This window comes from Lycorma delicatula, chromosome 2, assembly GCF_047948215.1.
Source record: "Lycorma delicatula isolate Av1 chromosome 2, ASM4794821v1, whole genome shotgun sequence".
NCBI lineage: Eukaryota > Metazoa > Arthropoda > Insecta > Hemiptera > Fulgoridae > Lycorma > Lycorma delicatula.
In genome coordinates, this window is record NC_134456.1 from 146,790,414 (window position 1) to 146,809,713 (window position 19,300).

General features: G+C 30.5%; 1 protein-coding gene across 1 annotated transcript in view; it reads right to left on the bottom strand.

Moving 5' to 3' along the window:
• The window catches only part of LOC142319303 (BCAS3 microtubule associated cell migration factor-like), a 76,989-nt gene that overhangs the window by 26,806 nt on the left and 30,883 nt on the right, over window positions 1–19,300 (bottom strand). The window contains exons 11-12 of the mRNA XM_075356418.1: window positions 10,130–10,215; window positions 2,746–2,849 (exon numbers count right to left, since the gene is read on the bottom strand). Coding sequence (XP_075212533.1) covers window positions 2,746–2,849; window positions 10,130–10,215 — 190 coding nt within the window. The remainder of the gene's footprint in view (window positions 1–2,745; window positions 2,850–10,129; window positions 10,216–19,300) is intronic.

The following is a 19,300-nucleotide window of genomic DNA, read 5'->3' on the forward strand; positions in this document are numbered from 1 at the left end:
TCTACACCAGTAGTTCATGTTTCTGATTGTCATGGTAGACCAAATTTGTGTAGAGTCCTTTTAGATTCTGTACCTCAAGCAAATTTTATAACTGGTGCAATGGCGAACAATGGGTTCGAAATCAACCAGAATTTATTCAGAAATAAGTGGAATCGGTCAGTCATCACCTAAGGCTATGTGTTGTCTCCAGGGTGTTATAAGTTCCACATTCAATTCATTCTCAGCTACTTTAGATTGCAAAATTCTTCTAAAATTACTCAACCATTGTTTACTGCTCCAGTTGCTAAATCTGAAATTCAGATCCTGTCAAATTTAAATTTAGCTGATAGTTTTTTTAACCCTAGTGATACTAATCTTCTCGTGGGAGCAAAGTTATTTTTCAATTTGTTATGTGACGACAATTTAAATCCATTGGGAACTGATCTTACCTTGCAGAACACAGTCCTAGGTTGGGTGATATCGGGAAAACTCAAGCTAAACAGATCTTCAGCCAATCCGAGCATTGTTTGTAATCTAAGCACTGAAGATAGTCTTGATATCCAGATACATGGATACCCTGGTATCTGGTATAAGCTAACAACCTATTTCATCACTTGCCGGGTTAGTTTTTTTTTTATGATCGCAAAAAACGCTTGCATGTTATCACTGCCCAGAGTAAAATAAATAAAAGAAAAAAGGAAAACAGATAACTAAAACTATATTAAAAAAAAACTTACAACTAATATCACAGCTAAAATAACATTACAACAACAACAAAAAATTAAAACGCATTAAAAAACTACAATATTAAAAACTAAAACTTACAACTAACATCAAAAATAAAATATCACAAAAATCTTACAACTAAAATCACAGTCAGAATAATAATAATAAGATAAATTTAAAATGAAACAAAAAACTAAAAACAAACAGAAAAAATATAAAGTAAAAAAGCCTGGTTAGTTAAGAGTTACTGAGCACAATATGCAAATAACAAATGGCGGCCAGTTTGTTTCTTGATTTCCAAGAGACCAGTCTCAAAAAATCTATATGTCAATCCATTTTAATCAAATTAGAAATGGTCTTTCTTTGAATGTTAGGTGCATATTTAGCACAGGCATAAAAAAAATTGTCTGGGTGATTTGCACATCCACAAACATTTGCAGAATCCATGTTGTTAAAAAAACATTTTAGATCACTTTTTTTATTAATGAACTGATTAATATATAGCAGCAACACTATTAATTCACTCAGGTATAATGCACAGTAAAATGAGTAAAGCTACAGTAAATAATATTTAAATGCTCCAAGTATGTAAGGAAAGATATGTGTGTACTCAGACAAGTCTATACCAATACAAGCACACTTACCAATTCAACTTTTCCCAATAAACATAAAAACTTCTAATATTTAGGGCTGTATTTTATGAACCTAATCATTTAATCTTTTTATGAAGCATATAAGTATACTGTTTAAAGTCAAGAATACAGTGTCTTTTCGGAATTGTCACCAGTTGTTGATCAAAATGTGTTAGTAACAAAATTATCCAAAATTAAATGTACAAATAGAATTTTTATAAAAACTGTTATATGATATAATAATTTTAATACAACATTTGAAATCAGCACCCAAATTACAACAGAAAAGTTGTGAAATATATTAAATTCAAATTTTTGTTGTTTAGTTTATTAATTTATGATATGCAATAAAAAAAACTGCTTTGATCTGCTTTTTTTTTAAAAAAAAGCAAGCACCAATTTGCCTTGTGAATGAGTACAAAAAAAGAAAACTATGAACATATCATATTAGCTAATTTCACTATCCATTTACAAGGTAAATATAGGCAAGTAAAATTCTACACCTGACAAGTTGTGCATAAAACTTTAATAAAAATAAATATATGGTATGCCCCAAAATATACAGTACTGGATATTGCACAGTGCGTATCTCTGTTCATCAGCGTATTATTGCATCAGCATTATGTGTTGTTAATAGTGCAAAGAATGTTGTGCTGTAAGGTTCAAGTTGAAAATGGATCCCATGACAAAGGAAAAGGTTTTCACAGTGGAGTATTATTTTTGCTCATACAGAAATGTCAATCAAGGCAGGCCAAGTTTGAAGTTAGTGATGGAACAATATCGCGAACAATTTAATAAAGCAGCACCAATCAACACAGTTATGCTGTCTATAGTTACAAAATTTCATCATACTGGTAGTGTATTATGACAATGGATGGGAAGGTCTGGTAACTGTGTCCACAAATGAGAATTGTAGACATGTCCTCAATCAGGTTTTGGAGTCACAAAAACAAAGTCTTTGACGAACATCCTTGAAAATGAACATCAGCAATACATCACTTCGGCGATTGTTTAAAGACATAGATGGATTTCCATATTGAATTCAGGTTAGACAATAAAAATAATACAGAATAACAGTTCCAGTACTGTATATTTTGGCACATACTGTATAAATATAAAGCATGATTTAAATGTTACTAGCATATTAAACCCATAGTGAAATTTACAAAAAAAAGTATAGTAATTATCCAAAATATAAAATTTTAATAACTGTTTAAAATAAATTGAAGAATAATACAACAAAATAAACTTTCTTGATAAGTACTCATAACTAACCACTGAAAACAAATGATTAATTTCAGATAATTAATTTATTATAACATTTAACCTAACTATTTGGAACTTAATTTTTAATGTGAAATCATACTATTTTATGTTTAATCTAATAGAAAATAAAGTAATTACTCACTTGCTGAGCCAGATTCAATTAAAAGGTGTGGATGAATAGGCATATTTACAGGATTAGACCGGACTGGTAAAGAACCAACTTCAATACTTTCTTTATCAACATCACTGTCAACAAATGTGTAACAGAATAAATTATACATTTTTTAATGCACACTTATTCTTAAATTTATTAAAATTAATAAAAAGTAAAGAATATTTTCTGATAAAAAAATGTCCTTCTTACCATACAAAAATCATATATTGATATCTTTGATGAGAATAAAATGTTTATTCACCTATAAGCCTTTAAAAAAATTTCCATTCACTAACCAAAAAATGAAGCAAAACCCAAAACATTTTTTTTTTTAAATCAACTACATTTTTTAAGTGCTTTTTACAAAATATAAATGAAAAAGTTTTACAGACATTTGTAATTTTGTTTATTAAAAAAGGGAAATACGCATAATATTTGAATAAAAATATTTTTTTATTTTTTGGCTATCATAAAGAATTAAAAAAAGTTACATTTTCTATTGACTGAAATCTGTACTCACAGTGTACATAAACATTAAAACTATTTATTTAGAAATTTAAGGATCATTTGCAACTATCTATTAAGTAACCTATTATAACTTTAAATGATTAGAAATATTAAACATTAATTAAAGCAAAAATCTGTCTCTTTTAAGTATATTATAAAATATTTAATACAATTTAGGTGTTTTAAAAAATTAATAAACAATATATAGTATAAAATTATAACAATATAAAGTATAGAATTTTAGAAAATTTATTTTCTAACCCTTTCTGAATGTAGAATTTTATCATTTTTAGTAAAAACAAAAGAGATCTGTTTAATGATAAGTTTTATAATATAGAAAGAAAAAAATAACAATGATACTCTGACTTCAATTCTTGAAGACACTACATCGGCACAGGCATTTTGAATAGCTATAAATAATGGAAAGGTATCATAGCATGGGTTTATATTTAACCTGTGAGCACAATATTCACAAATGAAATTTACGCCTTTTGGATAAAATTAAAATATCTTTTTATGACCAGCCTCTATTACTAAATTTTAGTTACAAAAAAAAAAAACATTTCATGGCACAGCCAAGTTACAATTCAGAATCACTTTCTTAAAATAGTTAAACTGCATTAATAACTAAGCAATCAATTTTAGTATATATACACAATTATATACCACCACATAAAAATCATTATTACACCCATAGTGAAAAATGTACACAATAAAAAGCACTTTTAATGAGGCCATACTAAAATTGATTTTTACACCACATTCAAACCGCGCTACATTGCATGTAGTGATCAGTGCCAAAAAGAAAATCACATGAATGAAAAAAAAATAAAAGATTGAAGAAATGTATGAAAATACTGAACTACCATTTTTATAACTATATTCTTCAATAACTTTTATTTTATTAACCACAACACAAACAATGGTCAGTTAAAACTAATGTAGTGCATATTCAGACAATTCTGGCTTTCCTTCCTCTTTAGTATTGTTTTAACACATTTCCTACACTCTCCTGATATCATCTAAGAAATTATCCACATTACCCCGTAAAATAAAATACCATGAAAAATCAAAAATTATTATAATTATATAACTTTCTTGAGGTATATATTTTTTTTAATGATTAATTCACCATACAAGTTTGATATTGAGTATGGGAATATGAATGGAAATTTTTTAGCACATGAAAAATGCCATGCCTGATCAGGATTCAAACCCAAGACCTCTGAATGAGGGGCTGAGATGCTACCACTCTGCAATGGAGATCTGCTTTTTTATTTCGTTTTTTATCTTTTTCCCCTTTTTTTACCCTTTGCTAAAAAGAAAGTGACACACTGAGAGCACATATCTTGCTTGTGTTTATTTGTATTACACAGTTTTTTAAACATATATTTTAAAAACATTTTGTTTAAATTGTTAATTTAAAACATGTTTTGTCAACATGAATATAATACTAAGACTTTTTTGGAAAAATACTATGGCTGATTTTGAATGAAATTCAACAATAACTTTTTTTATATATAGTAACATATTTTTTATTCATTTTTTTTTTCTTTTCTGTTTTATCCATAACTTTTCTTCCTTTTCTTTAAGATCATCTAAAGAAAATGAATTTTTATGTAACAACAAAATAGATTCTCAATAGGGGTCATTATAAGATTTATAAAAACAATTATTTTTGAACATTTATATTCACAGAACTATAAGTTCATGAAAAATAAAATAAGCATTACACATATATTTTTAATTACGTGATAAAATTTCTGAAAATACTTGACTGGTTTGGAATAATGTGCTGGCAGATTTGGACTTAATGAGAGATAATTCAGAGCAATAGACCATAAACATGTTCACTTTTTTTGGCACTCTCCATTTAAATTTTACAGAAATTTTGAAAAAATCATAGAAATAATTTTATGCACTCTTTCATAGGAAATAAAAAGTTTAGACACTTCTTTGTTCAGAATAATTCATTTACCTAATTGCAAGCAAGAATTCAATCAGGAACATATTTAATGTTATCATATGTCATCAAGTAGATTGTCTTCTCTCTTGGTAATCATTAATAACCACGAGTCCATTTCTTAACTTGCATCATTTTTTTCTTTCATCTAGGTGGCACCACACCATAAACTTCACATAACTGATGATGAATTTCAGTAAGGTTATATTCCTTTCCCATAAAAAATGATACTTGTCAATATTAATTGGAACTGATTTAACATATCAGTTAATACAACTAATAATAAACTAATTGTTTCTACAAGTTGATGCAAGCTGTTATTATTTTAATAGAAGTATAACATCACTGGCAATAATTTTCACCAAAATATCTATTTTAGAAAAAAAAAGGTTATTAATGTGACAATTTTTTTGAATGCCCCACACACCTATTCAGTTCACAACTTACATTAATCACGGAAAGAGATGATGAATGCCAAATACATCATAATTTCATTATAAATGGGACGTAGGATATGAATGATACATCATCAAATCATATTTCTGAATGTTACAGCAGTTTTCCAAGAAAATACCAATGCAAAGAGAGTAGAATTAGGTTGTTCTGAATTACAGAACATTCGTCTTTTTTTAATGATTAAAATGACTTTACATATGAAAATAATGGAAAATATATATTAATTATACTTTGTAACATAATCTATAATTTCTTTCTATATAAATACTTATGTTGATCAATTACAGAGTATCTTCTCATTTTAAGCATATCTTCTCATATTATACATATTATTCATATGTACATATGACTAAGCAAATTTAAATTAATCCTTCACACTGTAGCTAAATAATATGAGGAGGGACCCAAAAATAATGAGAATTATATTGTGATGGAGGAGGATAAGGTCGTACTTCACAATTCTGCCGCTGGAAGAGTATAGGTGGAACTCTTCCAGTCAGTTTGCAATGCAATATTTTCCCACAAGGTACTACAGAAGCACAGTGAATTTTCAACACTGCTGTTTTTTCCAATTTTGGTGAAAACGAAATGGCTGAAAATCATAAACAGCTATGCACATCCATCAAAGTTGTTTTCTTTTAGGAAAAAACAGTGGAAACAACTGAAATATTATTATACAGCAGCTTTTGGCAAGAAACGGAATGATCTCCTTGCTCCACCCTCCATATTTGCTCAATCTCACAACTTGTGACCTCTTCTTATTTTAAAGGGTGAAAAGGGGCCTCAAGGGAAAGAAATTTGGCATGATAGAGGAAACAAAAAACAGCCAATGTCTTGAAAGGTAAAACAAAAAAGGAGTTCAAACATTGTTTTAAGTAATGGAAGAAATGTTCGAACAAATTTATTGGATATAATTTAAGATTGAATTTTCACAATGTATAATCATTTTAATCATTATACATTATAATCATTTTAATACATTTTCAAAATGTAATAATTATTACATTTTATTAACAACAAAATAGACATTATTTCACAATAAGCAAGTTGTAGAATTTAACTTCATGTTCTTTAATTCAAAAGAATCTAATACTAAAATTTATAAACACAGACATCATCATAAATAACTTTTGAAGTTAACTTTTGAAATGCTATCACAAACCACATGGAAAAGTGTATATAAAATTGATTTGCTAAACAAAATTTTATGAAAAAAGTTATCAGTCCCTTTTCATTACATAAACTGACACAAAAAGAACTTAACTCATAATTTAAAAATTAATTTTTATTCTTTGTCCTAACCAAAATATAAGTATATCTCTAAATATAATGAGCAGTTAAGATCCAAGCATTATCATATGACAAACTGGTCAGAATCTGAAACATCAGACAGAATAAGATCTCTTATACACATAAAGTATTGTCGCACCAAATTATTTTTACATACACACAACTTGCTTATTAAGAAATAATGTCAGTTTTGTTGTTTAATGTGATTATATCATGGACATTACAGACTGGAAAAAAAATAATTTGACAGTTAATTGTTGAGGTGAGGTTTATTTTTTTTGTTGTCTGTTTACTTGGAACTTTGTGTAAAATTAGATAAATCATCAACTATAATGTTAGAAATGTTTAAAATTGACAACAAAGAGAAAATTTAAGTTGAGTGTAACTATTTACATATATGAAAAGCAAAAATAGTTCAAAGAAGGGCAAAAAAACAATCGTTAACAGTGAACAAACAAGTTATTATTTGAGTTCCTGAATACACAAATTGGTGATTTACAATATTTTGATTAACGCAGATGTTAGAAGTGACAGGGATTAATAAAAAGATAGCAACACAGGATTTTAGTTAAATATCCAAAAAGAAAGGGTGTACGAGGTGCGACAATAAAGTAATGAGACTGATTTTTCTTTGCAAGATGTGGCAACCCTGCAGCTTGCGTAAGCACACTATCTTTGACCTTGGTCTATAAGCTACTTCTAGTCCAAGCGGCACATTGATGCAACTGCTCAGTCATGAGTTATGCTGAACAGGTGTTCAGTAAGTGAACACGTGTTTGTGTCTCTCGTCACAGAAATGAAACCGTAAAATATTGCGCAACGGTATGCCATTCTTTTTGTGATAAATTGGGTGAAAACGACAACTTATGGTAAGCTTCAGAAGGCTTTTGGAGAGGAGGTTATATCAAGAGCACAAGTTTTTCGGTGGCATAAAATTTTTAGTGAAGGCAGAACGAATGTTGAAGATGAAGACGGCAGTGGACGGTCTTCATCAACCTCACGGACAGATATCAACTTGACCAGGGTGCATGAAATCGTACAATCTGATCGAAGATTATCCGTGAAAATGATTGCAGAAGAACTCAACATCAATCGAGAAACGGTTTGTCTAATATTAACTGAAGATCTTGGTATAAGAAAGATTTGTGCAAAAATGGTCCCAAAAATCTCATACAACAACAGCAAGAAACACGGAAAAATGTGGCAGCCGATCTGTTGGAGCAAACGAAAATCAATCCAGATTTGTTGAGTCGTGATCTGATGATGAAGGTTGGTTTTTTCAATACGATCCAGAGACAAAACACCAACGTTTGCAATGGTGCTCAAAGGGATCACCCAGACCATAAAAAGCTCGCATGTCAAAGTCAAAAGTGAAATGCATGCTTGTGTGCTTCTTCGATTCCAAGGGAATTGTTCATAAAGAGTGGGTGCCTCCTGGACAAACAGTTAACCAATATTTCTACAAAGAAATTTTAGAAAGACTTCGTAAACGAGTTCTTCGTGTCCGTGCCAACATTGCTGATAATTGGATTCTGCATCACGATAATGCGCCATCCCATACTGCTCTGTCAGTACAGCAATTTTTAACCTCAAAAGAAATTTCAGTACTATCACAGCCACCTTATTCACCAGATATCGCTCCGTGCAACTTTTTTCTATTTCCAAAAGTCAAAATGGCGGTCAAGGGACACCATTTTCAAACAACACAAGATGTCCAAAAAGCTGTGACGAGGGTCTTGGAGGATATTACAGAAGATGAGTTCCAGAAATGTTACCATCAATGGCAGAAGCGCTGGAATAAGTGTGTGCAATTAGAGGGGAACTACTTTGAAGGAGACAACACTAAACATGACTAAAACGGTAAGCAACATTTTTTTTCACATCAGTCTCATTACTTTATTGTCGCACCTCGTATCCTCGTATATACAATTTGGGTTCTTCATTAGTTAATCTGGAATAAAAAAAAAATTCATGGGCTGCATTTTCTGTTGAAGACATTAAAATTGATGACAATGGAAATCTCTTAAATGGATTTTTGTAATGGATTGCGAAAGTTAGTGCTTTATGTTCAATCCAAAAATAAAACATCAAAATGAAAGTGCAACTTGACGAAAACCAAAGAAACTGAATATTCAGAAAGTAAGTCTCAAAAACTTGTAAATATAAATAATCCTAATCATTGTTTTCTTATGCAAAAGGTACTATTTATCAAGAATTTGTACTAAAAGTAAATTTTACTTTAATTGATAATGCAGTTGACCACTTACCCATCCAATTAGACCTTAGTTTAGAGAAAATGGTACTTTTTTAAATGACAATTGCCTACTCCTTGTTTTTGGCAAAACAAGAAAAATCTTATTTTGTCCACCCTACTAATCAGATTTAAAACTGGCTAAATTTTTTTTGTTTTTTGCTAAAATAAAAATGGCAATAAAAAGGAAAAGATTCAAGGATGTCTCATTGCACCAAAAAAACCATACATGCAAATAGAAATTTGTCAAAGAAAGCATTTTGTCCTACATTCAACCAATTGTACTATCAATACAAATGATATATAAACAACCATGCTATGAGGTTTATATTGAATAAAGGTAATAATAAAAATATTTTATTTATTGTATTTTTTTAATGGTACTTCATTAAAAAATAAATTCACTTTAATGTCCAGGAACTTAATTGTGTACCATAACACTGTGTACCATAACACACGTTTCTATAGCTGTTATTCACCTCGCTTAAATCCCACAATATTTACCAGAGATACTGACACAACAAACGATTTTAACTAAAGTACAAAGAGGAATGTATATTTTTGATTTGTTTAAAGTAATAATTAATTAGTAATTTTCAGTTTCTAAAAAATATAATTGTTTGTTCTGAATTTTAAATTAGATTTACACAATTACAGTAATAAATTTTTTCACTAACATTTCAATCCCAGCAACTCAGCAAAAACAAAAATACAATAGTTCAATGGTCAATATATCAGGATACATTAATTTCTACATAAAAATATATAAACATCCATTGACATTTTTTAGACCCTTACTACACAGGAAATTTATCAGTATAAAAAATCGTTTAAATTACAATTAACAAATTTAAAAAAGAAAACCAATAAATCTGAAACAATCATGTAAAATTGTATTAAATTACCTTGAAGGATGGCTGTATGTTTTAAAAGTAAATTGTGGACCCATCCAAAGTCTTCTGTGTGGACCTGCATGTGTCATTATTTCAACCTAAAACAAATGGTTATTTTGTAAAAGTAATCTCAAATTACATACATTACATACATTAACAAAATATTAAAATACTTTAACTGCAATTCTAAAAATAGATTAACAAACACATAAGTATTAATTTTGGAAAATAAAATTGCACAAAAAAAAAAGTTTTTTTCGATTATTACTTAAAACATTTTTTACTTAGTCATTTCAATTTTTAAACAATCATTGGTTAACATAGCAGAAAAAATTTGAAGAGATAAGTAAATAAATTAAAAAAGAGATGATAATAATAAAAAATATTAACTGACAAATAAATAGTACTTATGAAATACTATACAATGATTGCTGAGATACAAAATGTTGTCTTTTCAGGCAATCTTGATAGAAATCATAAATTACGTTAAATACATTGAAATCATTTAAAGCTGCAATTCAGACTGCCCACCATGATTTAATTCGCACAGTTTGGAAGCTCTTACATAGATTGGTTAAATAAAATTTATCTCAAGAAAGATAGGGACATCAATCACAAACCTTAAACCAAAAGATGCAAAGATAAAACCAAAATTTAAGGAAAGAGACTACAAATTCCTTTTTTTTATTGAAAACTTTCACAAAGTATTTTTAATAAATCTAGAATTTAAATTGTTAATTTTTATTTCATACTCTGACACACAAGCTTTGTTGAGCAGAAAAAATACTGATTATTCAATATTGCTCTCCTACAATGTTCAACAGTTAAGTTTCTGCTTCACTACTGAACTACACTATTGATTCATGCTACACAATTGTACTAAAACATGCATACAGTTTCTACGATTTCTAAAAAAAAAAAACTCTTTTATTTATACTTCTTCCACTTCTTCACTTTTATTTATACTTCTTCCACAGTATCTAGTGACGAGATAGTTTAGTATGTTTAGTAATCAGAATGGTATCTAGTTTTAGTTTTTAAGTAATAAAATTCTGTAAACAGTTCCTGAGAAAAATCTTCTTTACCAGTTTCATTAACCATTAGAATCTGTTTATTTGTATAAACACTAATGTTTCCTAGAATATTGGTCAATGATTTTGTTACATAGACAATATTGGCAAAATCTTGTGTATATTTGGGCACTGATTCCAAATATGAAGTCAGAATTTTCCTGTAAGCCTCAGATTTGTTGTAACTGCCCTTCCTATTTTCCAGCAAGTACAATGAATACAATGAAGTGCAAGAACAATGAAAATACAATATATTATTTACTTTATTTATTGCAGCTATTAAGTTGCTAAATAAACTATAATAAAGAGTTGAAAAATAACCATGAAAAATAATTGTTTCGTTTATGTTAAGTGGACTGTGAACAAAACAAACACTGATTCGAATTAACAATTACATTTTAATACATCTTAATATAATAAGATTGAATTCAATAAACTTAGCGACTAGGCTGTATCGTGTGATTGCGAGTTACGCACTAACAATTAATGAATAAAACACATGTTTAATAAAATATAAACAAATTATGTTGAAAAGAAGAAAAATAATATTTTACATCACATGGTGCCAGACAGCAGCACTGCCTGAACTTACCACCCATCAGAAATCGATATGATTTCTTAAAGTTCAAAAACATTAAACTGAATATAAAAAATAACAAACAGAGGAATAATTAATAAATTAAACAATAATAAAAAATTTCTGTCACTGGTGAGTAATGGATATGCAATGGATCTTTTACAAGTCCCTGTTGACGTACAAACTGTAGCTACTCAAACAAAGGTTGTCTGGTCCAGGATGTATGTCATCAATAACACGTAGTTTCCACTGCAGTGGTGGCGTATTATTCTCTCTTAATAAAACTAGAGCTCCATGCTGAAGTGATGGATGCTCAGCTCTCCATTTGAAACATTGTGTAGTTGAGATAGGTAATCAGATAACTATCGGTGCCAGATGGTCTGAATACTTCACTGAACTAACTGCCATCTGTTAAGCCTGTTTAAAGGTACATCAGTTACATTAGGATTAGGTAGAAAAGAAAGAGGACCACCAATTAGGAAGTGTCCTGGAGTTAAGAGGTTGGGGATCACAGGAATTGGAAAATAATGTACAAAGGGAGAGAAAATTAGGACAAGCCTCTATTTGTGACAATATAGTAACGACTTCCTCAAAGGTCAAAGCTAAATTTCCTACCACACATCTCAAATGATATTTCATTGACTTTACCACGCCTTCCCATAAGCCTCCGCGATGTGGTGAATTTGGTGGAATAAAGTGCCACTGATTCCCATTGGATGAAAAATTTGCTATTTTTTTTCTTTCGTTCTCATTATTTAAAAATTTATACATTGAATGAAGTGAATTATTGGCTTTGACAAGATTCATCCCATTATCAACGTATAGGTTATAATACAGATCTCTTCTTGAGATAAATCTTCTTAATGCAGCTATAAATGCATCGGTTGATAAATCACTGACTAATTCTATTTGTATAGCTTTGGTAGGTAGGCAAACAAATACTGCAACATAACATTATCCTAATGTTTAAGCGCTGCCCACCTTGATGTATTATCAAAGGTCCTACGTAGTCTATTCCACAGAATGGCTTGTAAGTAATTTCAGTGCGTCATTTTGGCGGTTGTCCCATTAATTGTTGAGATTGTTTTACCTTAAATCGACAACATGTCAGACATCTGTGAAGAATTGATCTGATGATGCTTTTACCATTGATTATCCAGTATTTCTCACGAACTTGAGAATGAAGTAATTGAGGCCCTGCAAGCAAAAGCCTAAGATGTGCATTTTCAATTATTAACTTAGTTAAATTAGATTTTGGTGGAAGAATGATAGGATGCTTATGGTCAAAATTCAAATCAGATAATTGCAATCTTCTTCCCACTCTTAAACAACTGTTTCCATCTATGAATGTATGCAACGAATATAGTTTGCTTACTTTAGATACAGATGAAATTCTTTAATTTCCATTTGAAAAAGAATATTTGGAGTCTGAATAATACATTGCATTAAAATAAATTCCTTCTTTTCAATAGATAAAACATGCTTACAATTAATTTTATTTTGATTATTTTTAAATTGGCATAGAGTTAAATCTAATAAATCTATCAAGTTAGCTGTTACTTGTAATTAGTGATGTGGATTCATTATGAAGTTCATTTAAACAATCTAATGATTCAAAATTAATTTCTTGTGCAGGTTTCTAATTCCAATTTTCCACTTGCAAGCCTAACCAAAAAGGACCTTTTCACCATAACTTATTATTTTGTAATTCAATTGCACTCATTCCTTGGGAAAGTATGAGGCATGTTTTTAAAGTAAGTACAGTTTTGAAATTAAAAAGAAACAAGTACACTATTCTTAACCATTTTATTTTTATGTGAAAGCCTGTACTACTTTAATCTACTTTTCCACATAACTGCCACCAATATTAAGGAACTTGTCGTATCGTGCAACCAGCTTTTAAACTCAGTCGTCACACAAGTCTGCCACCTGACTATCACCTGCAACATGGTCGTCGCTTTGACACTATCATCGTCATCACGGCACTGACCACCCAGATGTTTCTTCAAATGCAGGTACAAATGGTAGTCGCCAGGCGCTATATCAGGACTGTATGGAGGGTGAACAAGTTGTTCCCAACCAAATGATGTGATGGGTTTTTTAGTTTGATAAGCCGCATATGGATGAGCAATTTCATGAAGCAAATGGATCCTTTTACTCACTCAGTATATATTCCACAGTATTCCTCAGTATATATTTACTATACTCAGTTTATTGTGTCACCACAAGGCCAAAACATCACCAGCACACTCCCTTCCTGTCCCAAAACACCATACACATGATTTTCCAGGCTGAAATTTCATGCTTAAACTTCATTTTCTTGGGTGATGTTGAATGCCGCCATTCCAAGAATTGCTGCTTCAATTTCAATGTAATGTAAGCCAACCATGTTTCATCGCATGTGACAATGTGGCTTAAAAAATCATCACCCTTTACATTGCATCGCTCAAGAAAAGTCAACACAATGCCTAAACGTTTAGTTTTGTGCACTTCAGTCAACATTTTCAGTACCCAGTATGAGCACAATTTTCGATAATTTAAGCGTTCGATCATAATTTCATGGATCATAATTTCTTGGAACTTGAGGAAACTCTTCAGATAGCGAAGAAATTGTAAAGCGTCTGTTCTCTCTCACTTTTTCATCAACTTTCTGCACCAAATCTTTAGTAATGACAGAAGGTCGTCCATTCATTCCTCATTATGAACATTCTGGCGGACATCTTTAAAATTTCTAACCCATTTTCGTACCATTCCAGTGAATAGACCATTGTGATTTTTGTAGTTTATTTGAAAATGCAACATATCTTTCTGATAATCCCAGATTAAACCTAAAGTATTAATATCTTGATTAGAGAAATTAAATGAATTTAAAAGTATAAATATCTTGATTAGCATTGTCCAATTCAGCCACAGAATTTAAAGCGTGGTCTCATTTGAACACCATTTGCGTAAATCAAATCCAGCTTGTTTTAGGACTGAAATTATTTAATCTTATAATTGTATTGCTTCATTTAAATTATCACAAACAGTTTGCATATCATCCACGTAAAAATCTCTGGAGACTGTTTCTGAAGCCCTTGAAAATTTTTCTGAATTTTCATCAGCTAACTGAATTATACATCTTGCTGAAAGAAATGAGGCAGATGCAATTCCATATGTGACAGTGTCAATTAATAGTGTTTGATTTCTTCATCACTTGAGCTTCGCCACAAAATACGTTGCAAGTCATAGTCTTTCTGGTTAACACACACCTGTCAGTACATCTTCGCAACATCCACAGTCATAGCATAAACATGCATTCTAGACCATAAAACGATTGATATTATGTCCTGTTGGACAACAGGTCCTCTCATCAAAGTACCATTGAGTGATATTCCATTTTCCGCCTTTGTCAAAGACTAATGGTGTTTTTGCTGTAGTGCTATTTTCTTTAAACACCGCATGATGTGGTAGGTAATATGGATTCTCAATATCGCTACTACATGTTGAATAATCCTTTTGTATTGATGGTGGAATCATCTGCATATAACCAAGTTGAAGGTATTTATTGATAAAATTGTTGTAAACAGTTCATAAGGTAATGGCTTTGTTCAGTATTCTCTCTAAAACCAGGAATCTATGTTGGGCACTGTTGGGAGAGTTATCTAGAGGAACATGGTTTGGAATTCTTGGTAACTGCACAATATATCTTGTGCTGTTCATTAAGTTTTCTTCTTTGGTGCGAGTTTTAGTGACAATCTCTTTTAATTCCCAAAACTTCTTCAATTGATTTTGAATATTCATTTCGGAATTGACTAATAATGTTATGCAAGGTTTTTCTTCTGTATTTGTGGATGGTAACCTTCAAGCAATTACCCAACCTAATTTAGTTTCTTGAACAACTGAAAATTTTCACCTTTCTTGATTTGACCCTTTTTGTGTAAGTACAGTATGCAAGTATGTGTATGTAAGTATAATTCAGATCCAACTAACATGTCTACATTACCGGGTGTATTAAAATTACTATCTGCAAGTGTCACAGACTTCAAAAATCTCCAAGTATTTGTATTTGTATGTGCAGTGGACATCAAACTTGTAATACACGGTAGAACAAAACATTTAATAGAAGTAGAATAATTCTCATACTTTGAGTATAATTCAATATTTACACTACATTTTGTCATAGCGGAAACGTTATTTTTTCCGAAGATCTGTAAATCTTCTCGATGTAGTTCTAGTCTTAAACACTGCACCATGTTTTCAGTAATAAAACTGGCTTGAGGGCCGGCATCAAATAAATACATGGCAGGATTGCAATCGATTTTCTGAATCTTTAACCCTAATGACAGCCATAGCAAGTAAAATCTGAGTTGCACTTTGAATTTTTAAACTACAATAATTGCTACTTGCATTTGTATTAAAATTTAAAGCATCGTTTTCAACAGTGCCTCTGTTGTCAATATCATTTTTGCCCTTAGAATTATTTTCAGTAGCGTTACGATTAGACTCAATTTCAAATTTTCGCTTATCATGTAAAATTCAATGGTGTTTTTGCTTATACAAAATTTACAACAATCTTTAACATTCTGATTGTCATTAAGGTAATTAAAGCATAGCTTGTGTTTTTTGACAAATGATTTTTTACCACCATTAGGTAACTTCAGAAAATTTACACTTTTATACAATAGATGAGATTTCTTTGCGCCTGATAATTATTTTTATTCTACCTGGATTGATTAGAATATTTAAAAAAGGAGGAAGATTCCACATATTTCTGTAATGGACTTCTTTGAGATATTGAGGCAGAGCTCTCTAACATTTGTCTCCAGTTTTCAAGAAAAACAGTAAATTCATCGATAGACAGAAAAGAATCAACTGTCAAAGTTGATTCCCAAGATTGATTGATCTAAGCGTTGTGCAAATAATTGAATTAATATAAATTCTGCATAGTTTGTATCGATTTTTAATGACTTTAAAGCACTTATATTACTAGAAATTAAGTCAATAAAATTAGCCAAGCTGATGACAGATTCTTTGGTAATACTCTGTATATCCAGTATTTTGCGAACATGTTTTGATGCTATGAAACGCTTGTTTGCATACTTGGCCTCAAATAAGCTCCATGCAACCATATAATTGTTGGCTTTAAGCGATCGATTTTCAATTAACTGCCAAACATGTCCAGGATGATGCTAATTAATGAAATGTTTGTATTAATGTTAAATTATCATTGTTATGAACAAGCACAGAAAAATTCACTAAAGGCTAACAAATTCTCATAAGAACCATTAAATTTCAGTATGTTAATTTGAGGAAGAGTGATAAATTTAAACAAATTAGACGATTTTGAGGGCAATGGCCCTTAATGGTTATATGCCTTCATGGCAATATTTTTTTGCACTTTCTCATGAAGATTATTATAGAATGTCTTCCACTTCTTCCTTTTTCAGTATTACATTCTAAAATTATTTTTACCTCATCATGTCTGCTTCTTCATTTTCAGTATTACATTCTAAAATTATTTTTACCTCATCATATTTATGACAGGTTGAGATTAAATGATCAAATTTTACTTGCAACAGTTCAATACCTTGATTTTCCATACAAAATGATACCATAAATCTTTTTATTCGCATGATGACACTTAAGAGTACCCCTTTGATGATTCTTTTTTTGTTTCTTTTGGGCTTGAAGCACATCTGCTGTGCATTTGCTTGTACTATCTCCCTCATCCGTATCAGACATTTCATATAATTATAAAAATAAGAGTTAATTAAGATTTGATTTTTGTAGAGGATGTTTCAAAGAACAAGGCTGAAAGACATATAACATGAGTGAAGAAAATACTATCTAGATTATAGTAGTAGCCAGCCTCCGTGGTGCGAATGGTAGCATCTCCATCTTTCATCCAAAGATCCCAAGTTCAAATCCCGGTCAGGCATGGCATTTTCAAACACACTATAAATCATTCATCTCATCCTCTGAAGCAATACCAAACAGTGGTCCTGGAAGTTAAAAAAAGGTTATAGTAATAGGCTTGCATTATATAATGATTATCTGGGCACAGGATATAAAGTCAATAACTGAGTAACTAAATCCAAAATATTGGCAAAGATAAACAGGCATTAACAATATAAGTATTTTTGCTTTAGAAGGCAGTTAGCTTACCACATTGGAATCCAAGACATCTAGCGATGATGAAGATACCTATTTTACTTATGAATAGCAGTCAGCATACAGTGAATTAATTGTTAGCATACAATTCTACCACAAAGGCAGCACCAATTAATTAAAGACACACTTTTACTTTTACACTGTCTCTAGACTCTTCTGCACAGTCAGACATTTCATTTCTTTCTTTTTGATTAAAAACAGAATTTACATACAATTTTACATTACACTCACGATTATAAAACTTAGTTAGTTTCACTATGTATTAAATTCTGAATATCCGGCCCAGATGACCAAATTATGTTTCATTTATGTTTAATGGACTGTGAATAAAACAAACGCGCTAACAATTAATGAATAAAACTCATGTTTAATAAAATACAAACAAATTACGTTGAAAAGAAGAGAAAGCTAATATTTAATAGCACATGGTGCCAGGCAGCAGCACTGTCTGAACAATAATATTATTATTAGGTGTTAGTCACACATTGCACAGGAAATATGAATTTTGTTTTGGTGAAAAAGTACTGGATGTAATACTGTAAACAATTAACAGCGTTTTGTGCTGAGACATGTATTTTCTCAAGTTGAGAAAAATCTCAACCTTATCTCTTATGGGTAAGATTTAGCAGTGCAGCTACTTTTCCTACCATTTGTGACTATTTTTCCCTGTAAAGTCAGTGTATATACTACAGTACAGTAAGGTGTGTATAAGGTATTAACATTTTGTAACATGTTTGTGATGTATTGCAGTGAACGTTTTAATAAAACATTCAATGCCATACTGTTGCATTGACCATCCAGACAGTTTCTGCTACATTTGTGGTGAGAATTAAATTAAAGTCTCAAAGGAGAAATATAACTCCACTGATAAAAAATCAATGAACTATATTTTGGATGTAAAATACGATGACAGAGCAGGTCCTGGGCTCCTCAATTTGTAGTGATTCATGTGTAACACTGTTGACTGATCAGTTGAATGGATTTTATCACAAGTCATTTGCAATTCCCATGGTTTGGAGAGAACCGAAGGATCTTTTCATTAACTGCTACTTTTGTATAATGAAAATATCAGGAATAATAGCTAGACATACTGTTAAATGTCCTGATATTCGCTGTGCTATAAGACCAGTGTCTCATAGTTCACAGTTTCCAATTCCAGTATCACCAAAAACATGAGAATTAGATGAACATGAATAAAGCTGTTGATGTTGAAGGTTGTGCAGTTTTATCAGAAGATGAACAAAGAAGACCCAGAATTTTTAGAAAATACAATATATTGAACCACACTTAATTAGTCAATCAGAATTGAATGATTTTGTTATGATCTAAACTTATCCCAGAAACAAACAGAAATTCATACATCATAACTGAAAGAATGGAATC